General features: G+C 37.9%; 1 protein-coding gene across 1 annotated transcript in view; it reads left to right on the top strand.

Moving 5' to 3' along the window:
- LOC311079931 (phospholipid-transporting ATPase ABCA1) overlaps nucleotides 1–23,985 on the top strand; it is a gene marked incomplete at its 3' end in the record, with an annotated part of 231,838 nt that overhangs the window by 5,118 nt on the left and 202,735 nt on the right. The window contains exon 2 of the mRNA XM_084109659.1: nucleotides 16,073–16,195. Coding sequence (XP_083965785.1) covers nucleotides 16,130–16,195 — 66 coding nt within the window. The 5' untranslated portion in view covers nucleotides 16,073–16,129. The remainder of the gene's footprint in view (nucleotides 1–16,072; nucleotides 16,196–23,985) is intronic.

The raw sequence follows: 23,985 nt of genomic DNA, 5'->3' as shown, positions 1-23,985 counted from the left end.
TAAAGCGGGTGAACACAGAGTGTGTTTTAAGCGGTTGCTGAATAGAACCTTGTGGGAACGGGACGGGAAAAAAACAGTCCCGCGCAGACCTCCTTAAACCTTAGGTGTGTATGTGTGTACGGACTGTAAGCGAATGAGGCATGATTGCTATTCACACCTTTATTAAAATGGCTGTAATCTGTTACCACAATAGTACTTGATCTGTTTAAAATGATTTCCTTGATATGCCTAAGGTGTTAAATTAAAAATCAAAATTAAAATTTGTCTAATCCAGTAATTAATTTTTTCTATTTTTGATCTGAGCACAATCAGAAAATCAGAAAACCCATCGTTATTCGTTTTTTCATTTTAGTTCAGGAAATAATGGAAAAACAAGTCGTTTTTCACCTTTTTATTTTTGGTTTTAATTTGAAAAAACGATTGAACGAATGATCCACGGACGGTGACGGACCCATCATATTCCGCGATTATAGGCCTACAGTATATAAGAGTATTTAATTTGTATCCATAGGCCTACTCTGTGTAGCTGGCCCGCCATCTACTGGCTAAAAAAATATTGGCCCGCGGCCAAAGTTACTTGCCGACCCCTGGTGTACAGTGTCATTCACACAAAGAAAAACACCATCAGGGTCTCACATGACACTACAATAATGCAATAAACATTATCTAAATAACAGAAAATGTAACACAAACACCTAAATATACATTAGTGATCATAAAAAATTAAAATAAACTATTTAAATAAAATATGTGTCACACAGGGACTTCTGGGAATGTCATTTTCCTGTTTTTGTAACACAAAACACCTAAATACACATTAATGATCATAAAAAATTAAAATAAAAAACTATTTATATAAAATATGTGTCACACAGGGACTTCTGGAAATGTCATTTTACTGTTTTTCACTTAAAGGTACAATATGCAAGATTTTTGTAATAAAATATCCAAAAATCACTTGCACAGTGTGATATATTTCCTGCAGTTGTGTACTTACAATATCCCAAAAGTTCCCAAAGATTTTTAATTTCAGAGAAATTCCAATTTAAAATAATGGCTTGTCCCTGGTCATTGTCGCCTGTCAATGCCGTAATATCCGCGTTATCCCTGGTTTCCGCTCATACTGCCATAGTAACCATGGCGACAGACGTGGACAACTGCATAACGTCTAGCGCACGCTCACACTGTTGTTGTTGTTTCGTTCAAACATTATGGACCATGGCAAGCAGACTTTGGGACAAAAGGAGAAATAAAACGAGGATCAATATCGGCATGGCATTTTCGAGATGGCGAGAGCTCCACGTCCGCGACTAACTTGGACTTGACAGAGACGCCACTCTTGCATGTACTTTATTAGACAGGTGAGCAAATGTACATAAACTAATCAATGTTATATAGCTCAACATGATGAAATGTTAGAATATGATCAGTATGTTATTCTAATGTTGATCTAGCTTACTGCTAGTCTCACACAGCCAACAAACTAACACATAGAATAACATTATAACTTTCAACACACTCAAATGCAGTTTAGTGTGATAGTGTAGACCAAATGAAACAGCGCTGCGTTACCTCACAAGTTTAACTTGTCAAATAAACTGACCTATGTGAGTATTAATTCAGCACTTGCATGTAGTTCGGTAGAATAAAATGTCTTTATTCCTTTATATCCGCCGGACTCGCGTGTGGCGCTGATATCTGTCTCTCATTAGCAATCGCGACCTGCTTCATACCACATTCATGTTAAAAAACATAAATTTATTCACTCACCCATAAACATTATTAGATCCATCGGCATGACGACAAGTTCCATAATTCCGCTTATGCTTCATCAACCTACGCCTTTGTTATTGTAAGAGGTTAGAGACCTCTAGCGGCGAAAAAACAAAACAAAACATATTGTAGCTTTAATTATATGGAAAGTTTTTACGTGCAAAACCCATAGTATTTTACTATAAAATTACATACAGTATAATGTGATGTTTTCATTGTATATGGTATGATAACTTAGTTGAACAATTAACAGGATTTTACTGTAGCATTTTTCTGTACAAATTACAATAATTTTTTACAGTGTATTTATGGAGTTGTTTAGAATTATTTCCATTTGCACTCTTTTCTGTTCAGCAAAATCATCATAAAAATGTATTTTTCTATGGTCTTCAATGTCCACGATGTATAAATTTGAAGAGAACTTTCCTGGTGAGACACTTTAAGATCCCATTCACATTTTAATCTCTGAAAAATATATTCCTGGCCTTTCATTGTATGCAAATGCTGCCGATCCCATAACAGCCTCAATTTGCTCTCTGACCTTTTTACTACGACTCGTTCACACACTTCCACTTGTGCATTTTTCGGTAATTGGCCTCTAAAATTAGAGGTGTGTGTGTGTGTGTGTGTGTGTGTGTGTGTGTGTGTGTGTGTGTGTGTGTGTGTGTGTAAATCCCCATTTCCCACAGAAATAAATTCTGTGGTTCAGATGGAATGGAAAAGCAATGACAGACAGTGATTCATAAATAGGAAATTACTCCCTGCATATTTCATACAAGGTTCCTGTGTTGGTCATTTTTCCTGCACGATGTTCTGGCTGATGCCTGATGAAATATTTACTGTAACTAGAGACAATTACTAGAGAAAGACAGAGCCAGTGCGCCCATGGAAACACTGTAACCTCCTTCTGGGTCACAAACAGAAAATGGGTGCCCTCACTTTAGTAGGCAATCCATATTCTAGAATGACATAATATAGTTTGTTTTCACAGATGTTGCCATTTTTCAAGGAGTTGAAGGAGATGTTCAAGGAGAATTGTTTAAAAATTGAAGATGGTGGGGAGACAGGTGGGGAGAAGATGGTGTTCTTCCAGGCAGCCTGGAGTTTCAATGAACAAATTTGAAGACTTGTTAAATGAAAGTGTAGTGTGAAATTAAACATGAAACTATTTCCCGTCTGGGTACTTTAAAGCAGAACATGTCCCCTGAAGAATTTGTTCCGTAGAGAAAATGATACGTCCTCTGAAAAGAAATATATAATATTATATATTCCCATAATAGGAGACGCACTCTAGAAATGGAAATGTCCTTCGCCAAAGGACAATGTGTCACATGAAGAGGAGTAATTGTTCTGACAACTGAATATGCACCCTAACAGAAGGAGTATGACCTTTGAAGAGCAAGAGTAAGTTATCTGTCTAATGGTTAAAGATCTAGGCTAGTAACCCAAAAGGTTGTGGGTTCAAATCCTGGAAGCGATGATTCATGACCTGGAGAGTAACTGAGTTCCCTTGCCGCCATTGTGTCCTTGATCAAGGCACTTAACCTCAGGTTGCTCCAGTGGGACTGTCCCCATAATAATTGTACAGCAAGTCACTTTGGAAAAGACAAATAGCTAATTAACTTAGATGTATTCTGTAAGGGCAGACAGATCTCGAATAACTTCTCTTAACCTGCCCACAATAACAATCTCTGTGTCATTTAACATTTTCTCACCCGACCAACTTTTTCTCACCCGACTACAATGAATGTTAAAAATATTACATTCAAAAGATAATCTATGTAATTTTATTATATCAATTTTCTTCATATATTATAAATGTTTTGCATTTTAACTGCAGATATAGTATGGACAGTGAGATTAGACAAGTAAGGCCTATAAAATAACCAATGAAAAAAATATGAACATCCTAAAAATTTTACTGTATGGGCAAACAAGACCTATAAATGTAATGTGATGGCACAAACAGCATTTACAGTCTGTACTGTATCTCATATTTTTCTAGAGTTTGTACCCTTAAACATGGTCACATGGATGGGAATATGCATATGGAAATAATATACAGATGATTAAACCCTAATAAGTTAAAAAAAAAAAAAAAAATCAACTAACAACTATTAAGTAAGTAAAACTGTACTTTTATATTACAATTTTATATTACACAGGCATGTTATTTGCTCACCATATTAATTCAAATATTTTAAAATTAGCTGCTAGTTAACAATATCACACTTATATATGCTAATATAATTATCAAAGAGACTATAACTATACATTTTCATTTAGACAACATGCCATGTATATGTAACCCCTCTGGTTCTACTCCACCCGCTCCAAGCGTTATTCAAACTGGCGGCTCCGGCATGGGTGGTGGGCGCACTAGCAAGCCACTAGCGTCTGTCGCTAGTGCACCTCTTGAGGGCAGGGGAGTGAAGTCTTACTCACACAGCTCTTACTACCTGGTCACTGTTACACGCACCCCCTAAACAGCACTCTCATCCGGGTCATGGCACCAATGTAACCCCTCCGGTTCAGCTCAACCCACTTCAAGCGGGATTCGAACCGATGTCTCCAGCATGGGACGTGGGTGCGCTAACAAGGACAATAACAACTGCAGCCACTAGTGTCTGTCGCTAGTGTGCTTCTTGAGGCCAGAGGATAAGGTTTTACTCACACAGTTCTTACTAGCTGATTACATTTAGTCTTGAAATATTCCATCCTCGACCTAAACACATACAGGCTCTAACCACAATAACCTTCAAAATTGCAACATAACAGAAATCCCTATAAATCCCAACATAACAGAAGATTAAACATTAACACATCTCTACTATATTAATCTTGTGCAAAAACACTTAATTTCAACATTTATTCTGCTTATGCAGTTTGATGCAAAACATGCTGTGGACAAGTTCAGCTTAATATAATCAGTTTTTGAGTTAACTCAACTTTTTTTATATTAAGTACAATAAACGTTCAGTAATATATGAGTGAAATAAACTAATTTCATTTGGTTAATTTCACTGTTCGTGTTTACAGTGTAGGGGTTGTAAGCTCCATATATGGTTATTTTGGGGTGGAGACAGAGTGGGGATGCATGTACGCACAATCTTCCGCTGACTAGGATTTCTAAAGGGAACTTGGCACAGGTTCTGGAGTATGTGTTTATAACAAATCTGAAAACGTTTGTGCATACGCAAAATCTGACTTTAAAGGGACACGCTGACTTTTGGAGACTTTAGCTTATTCACCGTATCCCCCAGAGTTAGATAAGTCCATACATACCCTTTTCATCTCCGTGCGTGCCGTAACTCTGTCTGACGCACTCACCGTTAGCCTAGCTTAGCACAAATACTGGAGGTAAACGGAGGTAGTCACAGCGTGTACAAATAACAAGGTCGCATTGAATTTAAGATTTTACTGCTTGTGTTTAAATATTTAAGTGGGCTAGCTCCAAAATACTTCTGATTTAATACAACCACCTGCCCCATCAAGAGTAGGCCTACTTTTGCTTTTGCTTGTTACAAGAGCAAAGATGAAGAGCAGAGGAGACTGTGCTTTTGCATTTGCAGCCCTGAAACTTTGGAATAATTTGCCTCTAAATGTTAGGCAGGCCCAAACACATCTGCTTTAAAATCTAGACTTATATCTTATTTTTATTCTACGACGTTTAACTCGGTATGAGAGCTGTCATATGTTTTTTTAATCATATGTGTTTATTTGTTTTACTGTATTGTACAGCACTTTGGTAAACACAAGTGTGCTTAAATGTGCTTTATAATACATTTTAATTTGAAATCAGACCATTAAGACCAAACCATTGAGATCAGATAAGTAAGACTAGACCAAAATTATGATTACATTAGGATACAGTATGCAGTTTATAATGTACTATTTTATGTAACAATGAAAATAAAAGCTCCTCCTAACTAAAGTCATGAACTCTACTGAACTCTCTCTTATCTAGAAAATTGTCTTCTGGAAGAGCATGTTTGAGGATGATTGTATGCTCATTTCCAGAGAAGGATAGGTGACCTTGTCACCCACCTTTCCCAATAGTACCAATTAAAACTCCCTCAGAGTCAGGTTTATTCTACTGCTTTGCTAAAGACACTCAGGTCCCCTGGTACACACACATACACACACACATAGAGAGAGACACACACACACACCTGTTCTGTAAAGAGCTCTTCAGTACATTAGAAGGTAGATAGCCACTTCTCTGTTGCTTTTAACAACTGTTTCCAATGTGAAGCGGTGAAGGCTTGTTAGGGTGACTGAGGAACGTGACTCCATGTGGTGTGAAGATGTGGACACTGTAGAGTGTGAATGTGTAACTGATTGTTGTTTAGGTAGGGGGAGAGTTATTATGTGAACACTAACCCCAGAGGGTTTCCTGTACATCTGCACATATTTGCTTTTTGAAAGGATGTCATAACCAGCACATACTGTACAGGTTACTGTCCTGTGGGAACTGAGCACAGTGTGTTTTAGCCATATATTTTGTCTTTCGACTAAAATGTCCTTTAGACACTCAATATTTTGTCACTGCATTCATTAGTCCATTAGTCCATTCATTTAGTCAATTTTTATTTTAACTGAAATGGCATGGCATCATTAGTTAAATGTGCACTATGTACTATTGACAGCTAACGGTTGAAATGCATGGGTACTGCAGTCAAAATAAAAAATATTGGAAAGAGTTCAATCGGCCCCTCCTCCTCAGACTCAATGCTCACTTGGGTTGCCAGATTTAGGACATGCAACAGGAATGAACGCAATTGACCATGGAAAGCGACAAGGCGTTTACTGGCATCTATTGCTGTAATGCCCTGTGTTGTCCATCAACTGGCAACCAAGTGTGCCAAAATATTGGGTAAATTGGCAGTGTGATGTTAGGATGGCATGTATAGATAAGGCGATACAAGCGTTGCTCCATTTCTATTCTTTATTTACAACTGCACAAAATACTGTGTCTACTCTGTCTACCATATATTCCCCATTAGCTACACATACAACAAACAGGTAAAAGTTGCTTGTTATATTACCGTATACCTAACAGAGTATCAAGCTATCATTACAGGCAGTAGGTGGGATCACAGACAGAAACAAAACCAGATTCCGATGTGGAACTCACATTTCAAAGTAGAATAATTGGCTGTAGCATTGTTTTTCGGAGAAACAACTATTTGAACTTAACATGTTTACTAAATCTCTGCAAACATATGGTATTATGCTTTAGTCAAAAAAAAAAAAAAAAACTCTTTCCCTGCCATTGACTGCATTTACCCATTATTTACCCACAATGGGTAAATAATCAGGCACAAGGCAGTAGTGCAGCTTCAATCAACAGGCACATTTTTTATTCAAATAATTCAACATATTAAAAAGATGTAACAGACCTTCAATGCAAATACCCACAAAGGAGAAAAAAAAGATAAATAAAAAAATAAAATAAGAAAACAAAAAAACAACCCACAGATAGCCACGGGTTACCTATACCGTGAAGACAGAGTGGCATACAAAAATGCTCTCACTACAATAAAGCTCACAGCAATCACACTGCTTTTTTTACAGTCTATGGTCAGAATTTTCGAACCCCCAGATTTACGAGTAATGCCTTGTCCAGATACCCACACTTGCCATCTTGGTCACTTGAGAGCATGTGCACACGACAGGAAGTAAGTGTGCAAGACTGTCCCATGTCTTAAAAAGTGTAGTGTCTTTAATTCACACTAAACCCACACTATCTCCAATACTGCTTCAGAGCGGTATTCAAAGCTAAGCGTATCCCATCATGCATTCATTAGGTTATGGAACTCATGTGCCCCGAAATTGCGAGATGTCAACATTCCACTGTAATTTAAATGAATTAGATACATATAATTTGGTAGTAAAAACATGAAGTGTTGCACATTTTATTGGTGCAAAGATGAGTATGTTATGTGTAGGCCTATTTTGTACAATATTTGCAACTGTTTTTATCACTTATTTAGAAGCACCACAATTTTACATTTGTGTCTTCTGTTAGTTAAATATCGACTACCGAACAGACAGGTAGAAGTTTATTTTAAAATGCAAAGTATTGAAAATATATATTATTTTATAATATTTATAATATTTTATATAATATTGAATTTTTGCAAGACTATAAGTGTCCCATCGAGTAATAAAAAGTTCTACATACACTTGCAGTCTTTACGCCTACTTGAACACTTGGGCCAAATATATGTCATGCAAGTAGATAAATGGTCAAGTGCAAAGACCGCAAGTGTGGGTATTTGGACAAGGCATTCGTTTTTGTTCAGACTTATTCAATTACATTTTTAAACACCCAGTCATAAATTAATATAAATATACAAATAAAAAAATACAAATAAAAAATGCCACGTGCAATTCATGTACAATATCCTTCTATTACATCATACTGATATTCTTACTGGCATTAAATGCCACAGCTTAATGGTTAATTGAATTTATCACAGAGAGAAATTCAACACACAGGCACTGTTAGGCTTTTATTTGTGCACGTAACATGAAACTATCTAGGGAATGCGTGGTGGCTGCTTCATCCGAAGAAGCTTCTTTCACAGGGTTTGGGCTGCTTTATTTTTTTGCTAAACACCAGATGGCGCTGTTTTCAACACTGTCAAAGCTTTGTTATTCCCGAAACAATCAGGGGAAAGTGGAGCAGCAACCTTCCAGTCTCTCTCCAGAAGGCCAATTTATACTTCTGCGTCGGGTGCGCGCAGTAGGTGCTATGTTGCATACGCATAGGCGTGTACCATACGCCGTACCCTTCGCCGTACCCTGACTCGCACCTCCTTAAAAATTTAACTACATGTCGCGACGATGCGGACCACAAGATCTGTGATTGGTCGGCTTGGTAGCATCTCGTTTCCTCCTACGCATTTCCGGCGTGTTCTTCTGCACCGCCCGCCATTTTTAAATTCAGAAGTTCAGTGAAAGTTCAGTGAAGAACATGGAAATGGACCAAGTGACTGGTTGGTTGAAGAGGTGCGGAAATACAGCCATCTGTGTGACTCGTCTTCAGCAGAATAAAAAGACTGCCAGATGGCAGCGAATTTGTGGAGAGAGATTTCCTCCAACGTCGGTTTGGATGTAGCGGATTGTATGAAGAGATGGAAGAACTCTCGAGACAATTCTGTCAGTTCCTGCTGTTTGCATATTGTATGGTGCAAGTTACAGCAAATTAAGATCAATAACAGTTTACCCATTTGTGTACAGTTTTCTCTTTTGCATCTATATTTAATATAAACAATTATAGACCATTGCACCATTACATGTTGCACTATCTAGTTTGACCATGTGTGTGTGTATAGTTTGCAAAAAAAAACAAAAAAACTTTAAAACTGGTCTTTATTTACATGGTTGCATGTCATTTATTGGTGCATATACTTTACACTAGTACAATTTACTGACCAAGTTGACCACGAAACACTATGTTGTTCTGCCATGGCACAATTCCGTGGGGTGACTGAAAGAAGGCCATCAGGTCATTCCGCACACCAACTGCAGCTCTGGTGGAGTGGGCCCTTGAAAGGTGACGTGGATCTAGTGGTTCCAAAAGATTTGTGTCCCCTGACACCACTCTGCGCCACTCCCCGAGCTGAGGTGACCCTGTAGTTTCAGCGGCTGTGAAATTAGCAGGGATGTATCTGCTAACAGGTGTGCTGACCTCATCTGTGTAGGCCAGGAAGTTGTGTAAAACAGAACAAGCTTTCACAATATCAACTGCTTTGTCTGGCAGACATTCTAGAGGTCGTCCAAGGATTCGCCACCTTGCAACCAAAATGCCAAATGCATTCTCAATCACCCGTCTGGCTCTGGAGTGACGGTAATTGTAGGTCTGCTTATCCATTGGCAGGTTCATCCCTATGAAGCAAAATAAAACAGTATTAATTGATAGGCAATCATTGTGTGCCAAGTTATGTCAATGGCAAAAAGTGTCCCACTCAACCCTATATATACACATAATATTATACACAAAGTACTATTACATTAAATAAATTTTGTCTGTGACATACCTGGAAAGGGATGCATGAGATTGTTGTGTAGGAGGAATGCAGCATCCCCAATTATCACATGTGGGATTTTGACTCCTGTTCCAGGAAGATTGGCTGGTGGGGGCAGGTTCAGTTTGTGTTCAAGAAGCCTAGAACCAAATCGGCTCTCCTTGAAGACACCACCGTCACTTTCCCGTCCATATCCCCCCACATCCACCATGGTGAAGCGATATCTGGCGTCGCAGGTAGCCATCAGAACAATGGAGTGTGCACACTTGTAGTTGTAGTAGTCGCTCCCGGTATGCGGTGGTGCTTTTATGTTGACATACTTTCCGTCTACGCTGCCAACACAGTTCGGAAAGTTCCACAGTCGCCAAAAATCAGCAGCAATATTTTCCCATTGGGCGACTGAAGGGCAGGGAAGAAACTCTGGCTGCAGTGCTTTCCACAAAGATTTACAGACCTCGGACACAATGGAAGACACTGTGCTTGACGACAGTTTGTAGCTAGCTGCTACAGCCTGTTGGCTTCCACATGAAGCTAAAATTCGAAGGGTGATTGCCAGTCTCTGCGTAATGTCTACAGGCATACTGTGCGTACACTGATGTACGATAAATGGCTGCACACAACGAACCAGTTCACGGGTCACACGTACCATCTCCTCCGACACCTTCTCTCGTTTCTGTCTTTTAGTTTTAGTAATTTCACTAAAATTAACTGTTTTTCCACCTCGATAAGTTCCAACTCCAACATGATCCACTCTCTTTCAGTCGCCATTGCTTGTAGTAGCCTAAACTCAAAACAACCACAAGGAATCTTTAGAAACACAGTGGAACATTAAAACCCGCCCCGCCAACCAGCGTTTCGGCGGTGTAACTGCAGAGCAACACAGACATAACGCAGAAGTATAAATGCTCACGACAGCGTCACCTACGTGCGTAGCCTACGGCGTACACTACGGCGTACACTCGACGCAGAAGTATAAATTGGCCTTAAAGCCTACAACGAAGTGACTTAAACTGCAGTTCATCGACTGGCCACTAGAGACAGGCTCCAAAAGGTAGTCAATTCCATATATCCCCCATGTTAAAATGCCCAACATTACAGCAGAAAAAAATATGTTTACAGCCTGGTAAAAAAAACTGGTTTTGATCTATATAGCTAATTTCATGACAATTGTGAGGGGGGGAACATGTCACCTCAGCTAATTCCAGCTGCTGAACTTGCCATCTCTGCCGTGTTTGTGCTTTTTTTCGGGATTATTTAATACAATTTAATACACACATACCTTTGCGCACGCCATTGGATTCTGTTGTTGTCGAGTATTGAGAGAACAACCAGCGCTGTTTTTCAGTTGTTTTCTTCTGTGAACATGCACTAATGGATGTCAGACAATTTCGTTGCTTTTTGGAGTTTTCAGATTTAAAAACGTCTATAGATATAGAGGCTACACTCGTTCTACGGTACCATTGCTCTCACGTAACAGATAGACTATATGCTTGCTTGCTTACCGTCAGATGAAATCCTGCAGGTGTCAGTGCTTTCTCTGTCATGCAATAAATTATGTTTTATTAACAAACTTCAGGAGGAGCACGTTCAGATAATTAAATGATGTTTCATAAACAAAGTTCGGGAGGGAAGGAAATAATCAATCCAATCAACTTGTCATCAAACAATTACCATGTCTACCCTATCAGCATGGGAGGAAGCATATACAGTATATATTCACTCTGTCAACTCACCTAACATTCCTTGACAGTTTTCAGCATCCCTCCACCACCCCGACTCCTCACTCTTGGCTTATTCTTTCACAGCCAGGAATACGGGGTGGTACTCTGGATTCGGGCCAAATTTCGAGCCCAGAGCCCTCCCCCGGACAGCACGCCAAATATGCATAATCTTTACTCTGTTTCATATGATGTAAGTGTGAACTCGTGTAATGCACATCCTTGAATGAGCGCGGATTTCTAGTGCATTTACTTGAACTTCTTGGGTAATATCTATGGTTTGACCCATTTGAGAGGTGGCCAAAATCAGAATTTAAAATGGACTGAATAAAGTTCTCTACGAACTTGACAAGCGATGCCACGCTGACTGACAAGTATGCACATGAATCATTGTCACACACACATGGTCAGAGAAATATTTTAAGTTAGTGCATAATACATTTTTAACTAGCAGGATAATACAGCATCACAACACACATAGTCTCACTTTTAGCTATGTCTTTTAACTATTATAGCATTTCAAAGGGCAAAAACATTAACTTTTTTTGTAACAGCGCACACGGCTCCGCATCAAGATACATGACTTCGAGCCAAATCTGGCTGAGCATGTACAGTACGTCTCATCGCACCGGCACCCAGTTTGTGCGCCTTAAATTAGTTGCTTACATTTACAAAAGGAGCCTATAGCAGACATAAGCCATTTTAATAAAAATAAAGGTCCATGTTTTATAAAATGTTCACAAAACTTAATGAAATGTTTTCTATATTTAATAGAAAATATTTAAGAGATCGTTAATTTAGTTGTACAGCCTACATAGATGTTTTATATCTACATATTTTTTTCTAATGTCACAAGTAATAATATCAGGGTTTACTGGATTTTACACGATTCTTTTTGTAGTGTAGTATTGGTGGTGATGTACTAAAATAAACATTGTCATGTGTGGACCTTTCTTCTTCTCACAGTTGATTCCTAATGGTTAAGAGGACAATTACTTGAGTCGCCCCCTGTCGTTTCACAGAATAGTACAACGGCGAGCGTGTCGAGTATAAACGCCTCGTCCATTTGGGGAGGTGCGCGCGCAGTCTAGCCTGAGCAAACTTGATCACGTCGAGCTAGGCGGGCATGGTTTCAGCATCCAGGCACCTCAGCTCCACCCACATCCCACCTCTTTGCCCATTTTCTGTTTCCGGGAGTGATGCACGGTGACATGCTGCCAAGATGGAGATGGCCGGCTCCGCCCACTTTAGGCTTCAAAAATGCTCTTCAGAAACCTGCGGGTGACGTCACGGACACCATGTCCATATTTTTTTACAGTCTATGGGGGAAAGCCTCAGTGCTTGCTCACAATCAATCGAAGTAGATGAAGCGAGAGAGAAAACTAATCTCTCTACCTTTGAACCATGCATTCATCCATGAATCAAAATCAAGGAAGCGAGAGAGCAAACAAGCCTCACAACTTCCTTATACAGCGCTGGGGCTGATGGGACTTGCAGTGCCCCCAACCATGTCCCATTACACATGTTTTCACTGTTATACAGTAGGGGGTGCTATAATGCATCTTCTGAAATATAGTGCAGAATCTCTGGATCCAAAAACGAAAAAGAAAAGAAGAAGCAAAAACAAACGATAGAAGCAGTGCTTACACACATGTAATCTTACGTGATCATCAAACATTAAACAGCATATAAATCAAATCTGCCTAAAGTTACCTAATGAAATGTCAAATGCATGGAGAGGTTTATGACTGCAAGCTTTGGGGGCATCAGTGGACTTTATCTACTCTGCCTATATTTTTATCATCATTCTGAGTCCAGTTCAGCCAGTATTTGACTTTTTTTTTTTAATGTTGTTTTTTTTTAATGAAACTTAAAAAAAGAAAAAAAGAATGCATCAAGCTAGAGTTTTTTATTTATTTAAAAAAAAAAAAAATTTAAGCAGAGGCTCTGTTCTTTCTTTTGGCATATTGTATGCTCAGATATTCATACCAAAAAAAAAAAAAAAAAAAAAAAAACATAATAATATATATATATATATATACAGTGAGGAAAATAAGTATTTGAACACCCTGCTATTTTGCAAGTTCTCCCACTTAGAAATCATGGAGGGGTCTGAAATTGTCATCGTAGGTGCATGTCCACTGTGAGAGACATAATCTAAAAAAAAAATCCAGAAATCACAATGTATGATTTTTTAACTATTTATTTGTATGATACAGCTGCAAATAAGTATTTGAACACCTGAGAAAATCAATGTTAATATTTGGTACAGTAGCCTTTGTTTGCAATTACAGAGGTCAAACGTTTCCTGTAGTTTTTCACCAGGTTTGCACACACTGCAGGAGGGATTTTGGCCCACTCCTCCACACAGATCTTCTCTAGATCAGTCAGGTTTCTGGGCTGTCGCTGAGAAACACGGAGTTTGAGCTCCCTCCAAAGATTCTCTATTGGGTTTAGGTCTGGAGACTGGCTAGGCCACGCCAGAACCTTGATATGCTTCTTACAGAGCCACTCCTTGGTTATCCTGGCTGTGTGCTTCGGGTCATTGTCATGTTGGAAGACCCAGCCTCGACCCATCTTCAATGCTCTAACTGAGGGAAGGAGGTTGTTCCCCAAAATCTCGCAATACATGGCCCCGGTCATCCTCTCCTTAATACAGTGCAGTCGCCCTGTCCCATGTGCAGAAAAACACCCCCAAAGCATGATGCTACCACCCCCATGCTTCACAGTTAGGGATGGTGTTCTTGGGATGGTACTCATCATTCTTCTTCCTCCAAACACGTTTAGTGGAATTATGACCAAAAAGTTCTATTTTGGTCTCATCTGACCACATGACTTTCTCCCATGACTCCTCTGGATCATCCAAATGGTCATTGGCAAACTTAAGACGGGCCTTGACATGTGCTGGTTTAAGCAGGGGAACCTTCTGTGCCATGCATGATTTCAAACCATGACGTCTTAGTGTATTACCAACAGTAACCTTGGAAACGGTGGTCCCAGCTCTTTTCAGGTCATTGACCAGCTCCTCCCGTGTAGTTCTGGGCTGATTTCTCACCTTTCTTAGGATCATTGTGACCCCACGAGGTGAGATCTTGCATGGAGCCCCAGTCCGAGGGAGATTGACAGTCATGTTTAGCTTCTTACATTTTCTAATGATTGCTCCAACAGTGGACCAAGCTGCTTGGCAATTTCCCCGTAGCCCTTTCCAGCCTTGTGGAGGTGTACAATTTTGTCTTTAGTGTCTTTGGACAGCTCTTTGGTCTTGGCCATGTTAGTAGTTGGATTCTTACTGATTGTATGGGGTGGACAGGTGTCTTTATGCAGCTAACGACCTCAAACAGGTGCATCTAATTTAGGATAATAAATGGAGTGGAGGTGGATATTTTAAAGGCAGACTAACAGGTCTTTGAGGGTCAGAATTCTAGCTGATAGACAAGTGTTCAAATACTTATTTGCAGCTGTATCATACAAATAAATAGTTAAAAAATCATACATTGTGATTTCTGGATTTTTTTTTTTTAGATTATGTCTCTCACAGTGGACATGCACCTACGATGACAATTTCAGACCCCTCCATGATTTCCAAGTGGGAGAACTTGCAAAATAGCAGGGTGTTCAAATACTTATTTTCCTCACTGTATATATATATATATATATATATATATTCTGGAGGCCATGAAGGTTTTGTGAAATTGATCGAAAAATGCCATAATCACATCATGCAGTTTGAGTGGCTGAAAACTTTATATATTAAAGTTGAAAACTTTATATATATATATATATATGTATATGTATATGTATATGGTTGTTAGACCTTCATGGCCTATATATATATATAAATAATAATAATAAAACACTGGTGGGGAAAGAGTTAATGAAAATATTTTTTTTTATTGACGACAATGGTCTGTTTATGATTTATTTTCTCGGAAGAGAAAGACTGTACATTTTAAATATGTACTGTTTCGTCATAAAGTTTACATTTAGGAGAACACTAACTAACAGAGCTGACAGACATTTACTGAAAGCCACAAAAGTATTTTATGTGGACATGAGGAGGGAGTTGGACGTCTTTATCAAGTCCCACTGAGAAAACAAAAACTGTTGCATCACACATCATTTATTTGTGGGTGCTAATGGAAATCGGAATGTGTGGTCTGATAGCTGCTACTGGACACATCTGAATTCAACAATGTTGATGTGAACCTGATATCAGAGTGGCTCAGTGTAATGAGAAACTCCACTTATTGATCACACACCCACTCAAACTGCATGATATGATTATGGTTTTCCCATCAGAATGGCTGTTGGTGGTTGTTAGACATTTGTCTTGACAAGCTAAAATAAGATTGGACCTGAAGCTGATACAGTTTCACTTCCGATACAAAAAAAAAAAGAAAGAAAGATGATGTTGCAATACTAGTTTTACTATATTGGATCCTGTGTAGGAACTGAAGTTTATATACACCAAAGACCAAGATCTGTTTTGTGTTTAGTTAATTAACTGTCTGTCGATAATAAATTTCCTTTTTTCCCTCTCTACAGGGGTAACAGAAGGGTAACAGAGTTCATATTCCCATAGCAACGTGTCAACTGCTGATAATGAGTCTCCTGACACAACTCAGATTGTTACTGTGGAAGAACTTTACTCTACGGAGAAGACAGAAGGTATACACACATAAACACTATATTTTGGGAGTACAGCCGCATAAAACCGGTTTGGACACAACGGCCATTATGACATTTACTTTTCTATGCTTCAATGTCAGTCATAGATAAATATATACACATATATACATATTTATATGAACTTTCATTTGCTGGTTTTATTAATATATAATATAATACAGATAAACTTAAATTAAATTCAATTTAAAAGTACATTCAGTCTAATGGGATGGTTTCCCAGTAAAAACAATAAAATAAAATAAAATAAAATAAAATAAAATAAAATAAAATAAAATTTTACATACTTTCTTCCAAATTTTGGGCCCTTCGAAGCTTTGGTATAATTCAAACACTTTTTAGAAAATAATGCTTGAAATGGGTTATGTTTACATCGCTGTTTTTAATTATCACATGTTTTAAAAAAAGTAATTAATATTTTTATGATGAATTTTCCTAAGATTGAAATGGTGTAGGAGAAGGGTTAAACAAATACATCTCCAAAAGGTATATGAAAAGTAACCAAAATAAAATGATGAAGGCCTGGTAAAAGTTTCCAACGCAGTTTTAATGTGACCTTCATATGACAACGACAGCATCAACAACAAAAAAAGCCTGATGAAAAAAAAAAGAAAGTTGAAATCTGTTCAATCAAGCCCAGGGACATCAAAGTCCCCATTAAAGAAACACCCAAATACACAGTGTGATCTGTTGTTTTTGGAGAAAGAGGGGGCTCTTCCTGACCTGGAACAGGTGTGCGTAAGAACGAGCAGATTTCATTGGTCTTTAGAGAGTGAAAAACAGTCTCACCTTCACAACGGCTGCTAGACACACGCTTGGGATTATTCATCACCTGGACCATATCAGAACTCCTCTGGAGAAAATGATTGATGAGGAATGTCACTTTCTCAAAGACAGGAAACTCACAAGATGAGAGAGAGTGAGAACACACACTGATGATTATCGGGTGTGTTCAGTTCATCTGCCATGGTAATGCCAGCACTAAACATGCCTGGGGTGGGCAGCATAAAACTAGTGGTGTATAGTGAAGTTATTTATTAGATAGTGGTGGTCAAGCAGAGCATATAATGCACAAAATAATGTTACAATTACATGATCGATCAGATATTAAAATCTTTGGATACTCGTCAGATAAAGTCATAATTGCGAGATACAAACTCACAACTGCATGTCTTAAAGTCTGAATTTTGAGATATAAACTCGCAATTGCGAGTTATAAAGTCAGAATTGCGAGGTATAGGCCAAACATTTATATACGTTTTAACCACAAATGCTCATCTTGCACTAGCTCTGTGATGCGCACCGCATTACGTAATCACTTTGAAAGGTCACATGTGTTCCGGTTCAAAAAGGTAGGGTAGGGCGAAAAACTCCATCTCATTTTCTCCTTCAACGTCTGATATTATTGCTTTACTCTTTTTTTTTTTTTTTTCGTAAATTGCATTTCAGTCAGGACCACTTTGCCAAGTATATAAATTTATTACAATTATAGCATACAGTTAGTGTTGGCGGTATGGGCAAAACTCCTACGCCTGTCCATGCAGCTATGCCTGGACAGAGCAGGGACAGCAGCAAGTATATGCATATATAATTACAATTCTCAATTACATGAGTTGAGAAAATACAAATACATGATAGAAAAGCTTGCAATGTATTAAACTGTACAGAAAAACAAAATAGTCAGAATGATTAAAGGTTCGGTTGGGTGGAGTTGGGGTTGGAGGAGGGAGTTTAAATGTGAGCAGCGATGCTATGGAGGAAATGCTGAAAGAATATGTGCCGCTGTGATAGATGTCGACACTGGATTGGAATACATTATGAACAGCTGGCTATCAGCTGATGCGAGCTTGGCTGACGTGGCCTGCCTGAACTAACGCAATGCTTGATTTGACTTTGCACGTTCACTTTGTAAACACTGGGTCGGTACTTGCGCCTATGTCACGCGTGACCTTTCAACGTGATTACGTAATGCGTGGCACATCACATCTAGTGCAAGATGAGCATTTGTGGTTAAAAAGCATATACATTTTTTTTTTTTTTTTTTAAATGACAGATCGTTTTGCTAGATAAGACCCTTATTCCTCGGCTGGGATTGTGTAGAGCCCTTTTTGAAGCTGCATTGAAACTGCAATTTGGACCTTCAAACCGTTGTACCACATTGAAGTCCACTATATGGAGACAAATCCTGGAATGTTTTCCTCAAAAACCTTAATTTCTCTTCGACTTAAGAAAGAGAGACATGGACATCTTGGATGATGTGGGGGGTGAGTAAATTATCAGAAAATTTCATTCTGAAGTGAACTAATCCTTTAAATAGAGCACACTTTCATAACTGTTTCTTGATACACTTAAGTCCTTATCTGCCAATACTTCTGTTGTCTTTGAAATATGGTATAGATAGGACAGACATTGGGAGAGTGTGCATCACTGGATTGGCCATTTTGAGAGAGCATGTGATTGGAATCGCTGATTTCTGAGCAGAGTATACTTAGACTGACTGACTCTGTGCAGAACGTTGGTTACTTAAGTGGCCTCACTCATGTCAAGAGCCGGCGCTCAGTGAGCTGCTCCGGGTGGGCAGAGACTTGATTTGAAAACGGCCTCCGTTGGAACACTTGTGCTGCTCTAATGGTCTCTCTGATGATCTGCAATTACAAGAGAGAGACAGAAATATAGAGAGACATCTATGTGCATCAAAGAGCAGCCTGTCGTAAACAAAGCAATTAATGTGTCGAAAAAGCAGAAATATGAATGAGTTAGATAAAAGAGATCACTGAGGTTTATGTCTTATTAGGAAGTTTAGCATGTAAACTAGTGAGCTTACAGGTATAGTTCACCCAGAAAAAAAAAAGAAAGAAAAAAAATCTGTCATCAATTACTCACCCTCAAGTTGTTCTAAATCTGCATGAGTTTCTTTCTTATGTTGAACACAAAAGAAGATACTTTGAAGAATGTTAGTAACCAAACAGTTTCTGGCCCCAACTGACTTCTAAAGGAAATGGGGTGTGAAGAGACAGTTAGCTCACAAGACGGTACGAGACACGAGATAAGATTTTTACACAGTATTCTTAAGAAATCCTCAATGACGAAATATATGACTATAGAAAAATAGTCTGCAGGTGCATTTGAAATGTTTTAACTAATCATCTTGTAATTTAATGTCATTTCAATTTTACTTATTGAGTATGAATTATCATATGCAGTAAAAGACAACAATACTCAAGCACTGTAAAAGTTTTTGCCGCAAACTCAACTGACTGGCTTCTCTCCTGCATGATTTCATGAGTCTCTTCAGACCTTAGAACTGTACATGATTTATGAGCTTCTACAACCTTTGACCTCCTAACTGAACTCCTTTCCACAAATTGATTATGGAAATAAAAACAGTTTAAATACAATTGAACACAGTTTCCTCTTAGTGCTGTTAAAGCGATAAATAAATGCAACCATAATCAAAGTACCCTCTCAATATTCAAAGTGCAAATAGAGACCAAATTTTTCTTCAAGCATGATACAGAGCTAAGAGATGGTTACAACTACACAGCTCAGCCTAAGATAGATTTCATATTGGGAGATAGTCTATTCACATGCACCAGTGAGCCGCTTTCAAAATGGTATTAAAATTGCGTTTGAATGCGCGCTTGCGTTTTACTTTCGCTTTCGTGATCGCGCGTAATGTTGCTGAGCACGCATTCTACAAGATAAGACATTTGTCCGACGCGGCTCTGTTGTGCAAAAAATCATCTGCCATGGTTGTCAGTCATCTCGTCACTTGATCAGCAAACTCTGACTGCAGCTTGTGTTGGATGACCTCGATGGAATTGAAGTGACCGTTATCCAACTGAATTAAATGGTTTTTATATCTATAAAAAGCAAAATGACAGTGGAGGTGTAATGTAAACGTAGCGGTGGCATATTCTATCCTAACTTCACCCTCACACCAAATCACGAGACCGCTTTTCACCTCGACGAGAAATCTCTTCATATTTTATAAACTGTAATTTTCATTTTTGGGGCAACTATCCCTTTAACCAATTCCCCAGACCCGTGTCATTAACTCTTCACCTGTCATTATATGCTCACCTGTCTAATGCGTTTCTAATGAGACATGCTTAAACTAATGGAGCCTGATGACTGCAGGTGAACAGGAAAACAGAGACAATAGCCATGTAAATCTGGATAGTTCACTCAAAACTGAAAATTCAGTCATTAATTTTTCACCCTCATGCCATTAAACAAACCAATATAAATGATTGCATGAAACATAACAGGTGAATTTTCTAAGAAGCACAGTCACAGTTTCTGTGTAAATAACCCTGTAAGTGCAGCTGCTTTGATTGCATTTTCATTGTGTTTTGGATGGCATTGACATTTAGCCTTTTCATAATCGGATAGCTATTCAGTCAAGTCTTTCTGTTCAGTTATGGGCTGCATGCAAACAACACCAACACAAATGCAAACAAATGACTGGTGCTTTTAATGAATCATTCAAATAGACTTAACCAGTTTGAATCAATCTGATGAATATTTCATGGAACGACTTACTGAATCTGTCAAAGAGGCTGTAATAAATTTATTTGAAATTTAATAATAAAACAAAGAAACATGCGTACCAAAAAAAAATTGGAGGGTCAGTCAGGATACTTTTTTTTATTTATTTTTTTATATATTAACACTTTTATTCAGCAAGGACACATTAAATGAATCATAAGTGACATGAAAGGCATGTATAATGTTGCAAAAGATTCTTTTGAACTTTCTATTCATCAAATAATCCTGGAAAACATTGACAATAATAATAAATGTTTCTTGAGCAGTAAATCAGCATATTAGAATGATTTCTGAAGGATCATGTGACACTGAAGATTGGAGTAATGATGCTGAAAATTCAGCTTTTCATCACAGGAATAAATGACATTTTACAATATAAGTTTTCTATATTTACATAGAAAACAATTCATATTTTGAATTGTAATAATATTAACAGAATTACATTGTAATAATATAAAAACAATATCATTATTTTACTCTATTATTGATCAAATGCAGTGAGACTTCTTGTTCATGCTCAATAGCTTTGTTGTTGCACTTCTCACTTTTAAAGAAAGTAATCACCACTTTTTGCAACCTCAATACTTTTCAGTGACAAAAACAAAGCTGTCATTTAAAGAGCCACTGGCGATGTAGAACCTTTCAAATCAGTCATTTACACTATGAGGCTTCAGTGGCAGTTGGATGCTGCTTTAGAAGGCAACTGTATAGTAGACAGCAGTGCAGTTCACTCGGTTTAGGAACAGAGATTACATCTGTATGTCTGTGTTGTGCTACTGTTTACAGCAGTGAACACATCATGCTGTTGTTCAAACAGTCTTCCATTGTGCAGTTTCTAGCAAAAACAGAGATCTTACAGATTATTTAGTTGAGAATCTTGTCATGTTGCCAAACTCTGTTTCTGGGTCTCGTTCAAATTGACTCACGCAGTTGACTGGCAGACAGAGCAACTCGCTGCGTACAGTAACTTCAGACTTCATCTGATCCTGAGCCAAACTTCACAACATCAAAGTCTTGATGGAAAATAAATGTTCAGAATTTGCATTTCCGAGCACATGATGTCAGTTCAGCGGTAGAGAGCACTTTAATCAGAGCTGTGATATCGCTCTCCAATTTTGTTATATAAATCCAAACTAAATGCAACATAATTGGCATAAAAATGCATTAAACCTACAATAAAAGGTATGCAAATTTTAATACACGAATACATCATTTGGGGAGCCAACTGGTGATTCATTCATTCTCTTGTTACTTGCTTGAAAATCATTATAAGATGCATTGCTTAAATATGAGACTGAACTATTCTCTTATTTTACTATTTTACAAACAATAAGAAAGCAGCATTGAAATTATATCCTCTGTGATAAAATACAGTATATTTAAAACAACAAATAATATTTTAATGTGATGCTCTTTAGAAAATATTTGTAACCCTCTGGTGCTGTTTGGTCATTTTTAACTGAAAACATTTTCACAAAATCATGGACATGATTCAAAAAGATTAAATGGTCCTTAAAAAAAAACAGTGACACTTGTACTGTTCACAGTCAAAAATGGGAAGTTTGTTTCCAAACTTAAGTCTTTGCTTCAAAGCATTCAAGATTTATAACAGTTTAAGTTGGAAATTTCAAAGGTAATAAATGGAACATAACTATTCCATAAATATAATTTTGTACCATAAAATCCCCTAATAATACAAAATATTAAATAAAAAACATTATCGAACTAAAATATAGTACATTTCACTGAAGTAAATAAATGTTCTGTATTGATTTTTCACAGATGTTTTACCCATATTTTGAATAACGCATTGCATTGTGTGTTATCTATGAAAGCTTATTTTCGCCAAAGAATAAAACATTTTAAAAGGTGTTTGTGACTTTTTATCTCACAATTCTGACTTTTAATCTCACAATTGCCAGTTTATATCATTACAATTCTGACTTTATAAAACACAATTGTGACTTTATATCACGCAATTCTGACTTTATAACTCGCAATTGTGACTTTATATCATGCATTTCTGATGTAAACTCGCAATCGTGAGAAAAAAAGTCAGGATTGTGAGATAAAAAGTCACAAATACCTTTTTTATTTTTTTATTCTGTGGCGGAAACAAGCTTCCATAGTTATCAGTGTCTAAACTTAGACAATGTCCTGGCAAAAAAAAATATTCTGTGGAATTGTTTGAATATAAATCATAGCATATTATTCATGAACAAGATAAATGATTATCAATGCATTAATAAAACTGACAATTTACAATAATTTTGTAGAAATCACGTGCTACACTAATCTCTACCCGCACTGGTAGTTGCCACATCGCATGTGCTTGTTTGCATAAAGTTAAACTTAGTCTTTCCATACCAAGTTTTTGTTGGTCTAATCCCCTCATGTGATGAGGATATTATTCCCCTGCTCTAACGTTGGTGGTTCCTACAAGAAAAACAGGTCAGTGTGGAGCCAGTTTGTCCCCCCAAAATGCACAGAAAGCATCTTGATGATGAAAAAGGGGCAATCAAGTGGGATCTTGAACACAAGAAGGTTTAATTGAATCACTGAGCCCTTACAGTTCAAGTGGATTATTGAACACAAGAGGGGTTAAAGGGTTAGTTCACCCAAAAATGAAAATTCTGTCAGTAATTACTCACCCTCATGTTGTTCCAACCCCGTAAGACTTTCGTTCATCTTCGGAACAAAAATTAAGATATTTTTGATTAAATCTGAGAGCTGGATCACTCCTCCATAGGCTTCTTTGTTGAAACTTGCCTGCCCAGAAAGTTAGTAAAGACAGTGTTTAAAATAGTCCAAGTGACTACTGTAACGATAACCAGCTGGAGTGCCCTCGAGAGCCACCAGAGGGCGCTCCACAATAGACTATGATCACTTCCTCACAAACTACATTTCCCATAACTCACTGCCCGGACTCATCAGCACTCATCTCATTCACCTGTGTCTTATCATCTTGTTTCACTCACACCATAAATACCTGGTTTTCACATTCACTCAGAGCAAAGTCTTGTTTTACTGTTACTACATTTCTGAGCGTTATTTACCTGTGTTTGATTCTTGTTTTGCTGACCTTGGACTGTTTCACCATTTCCTGATTGTTTCTCTGCCTGGCCTGACTCGGATTGTTTATTGGACTCTGATTATTGCTGCCTGCCCTGACCTCTGCCTGTTATTTGGATATTCTCTGTGTTTCCTCCTTTGATCTGTTT

The sequence above is a fragment of the Abramis brama genome, assembly GCF_963993115.1.
Source record: "Abramis brama genome assembly, chromosome: 3".
NCBI classification, from domain to species: Eukaryota; Metazoa; Chordata; class Actinopteri; order Cypriniformes; family Leuciscidae; genus Abramis; species Abramis brama.
The sequence above is the reverse complement of the archived record's forward strand: the minus strand, read 5'-3'. Positions and strand labels throughout refer to the sequence as shown.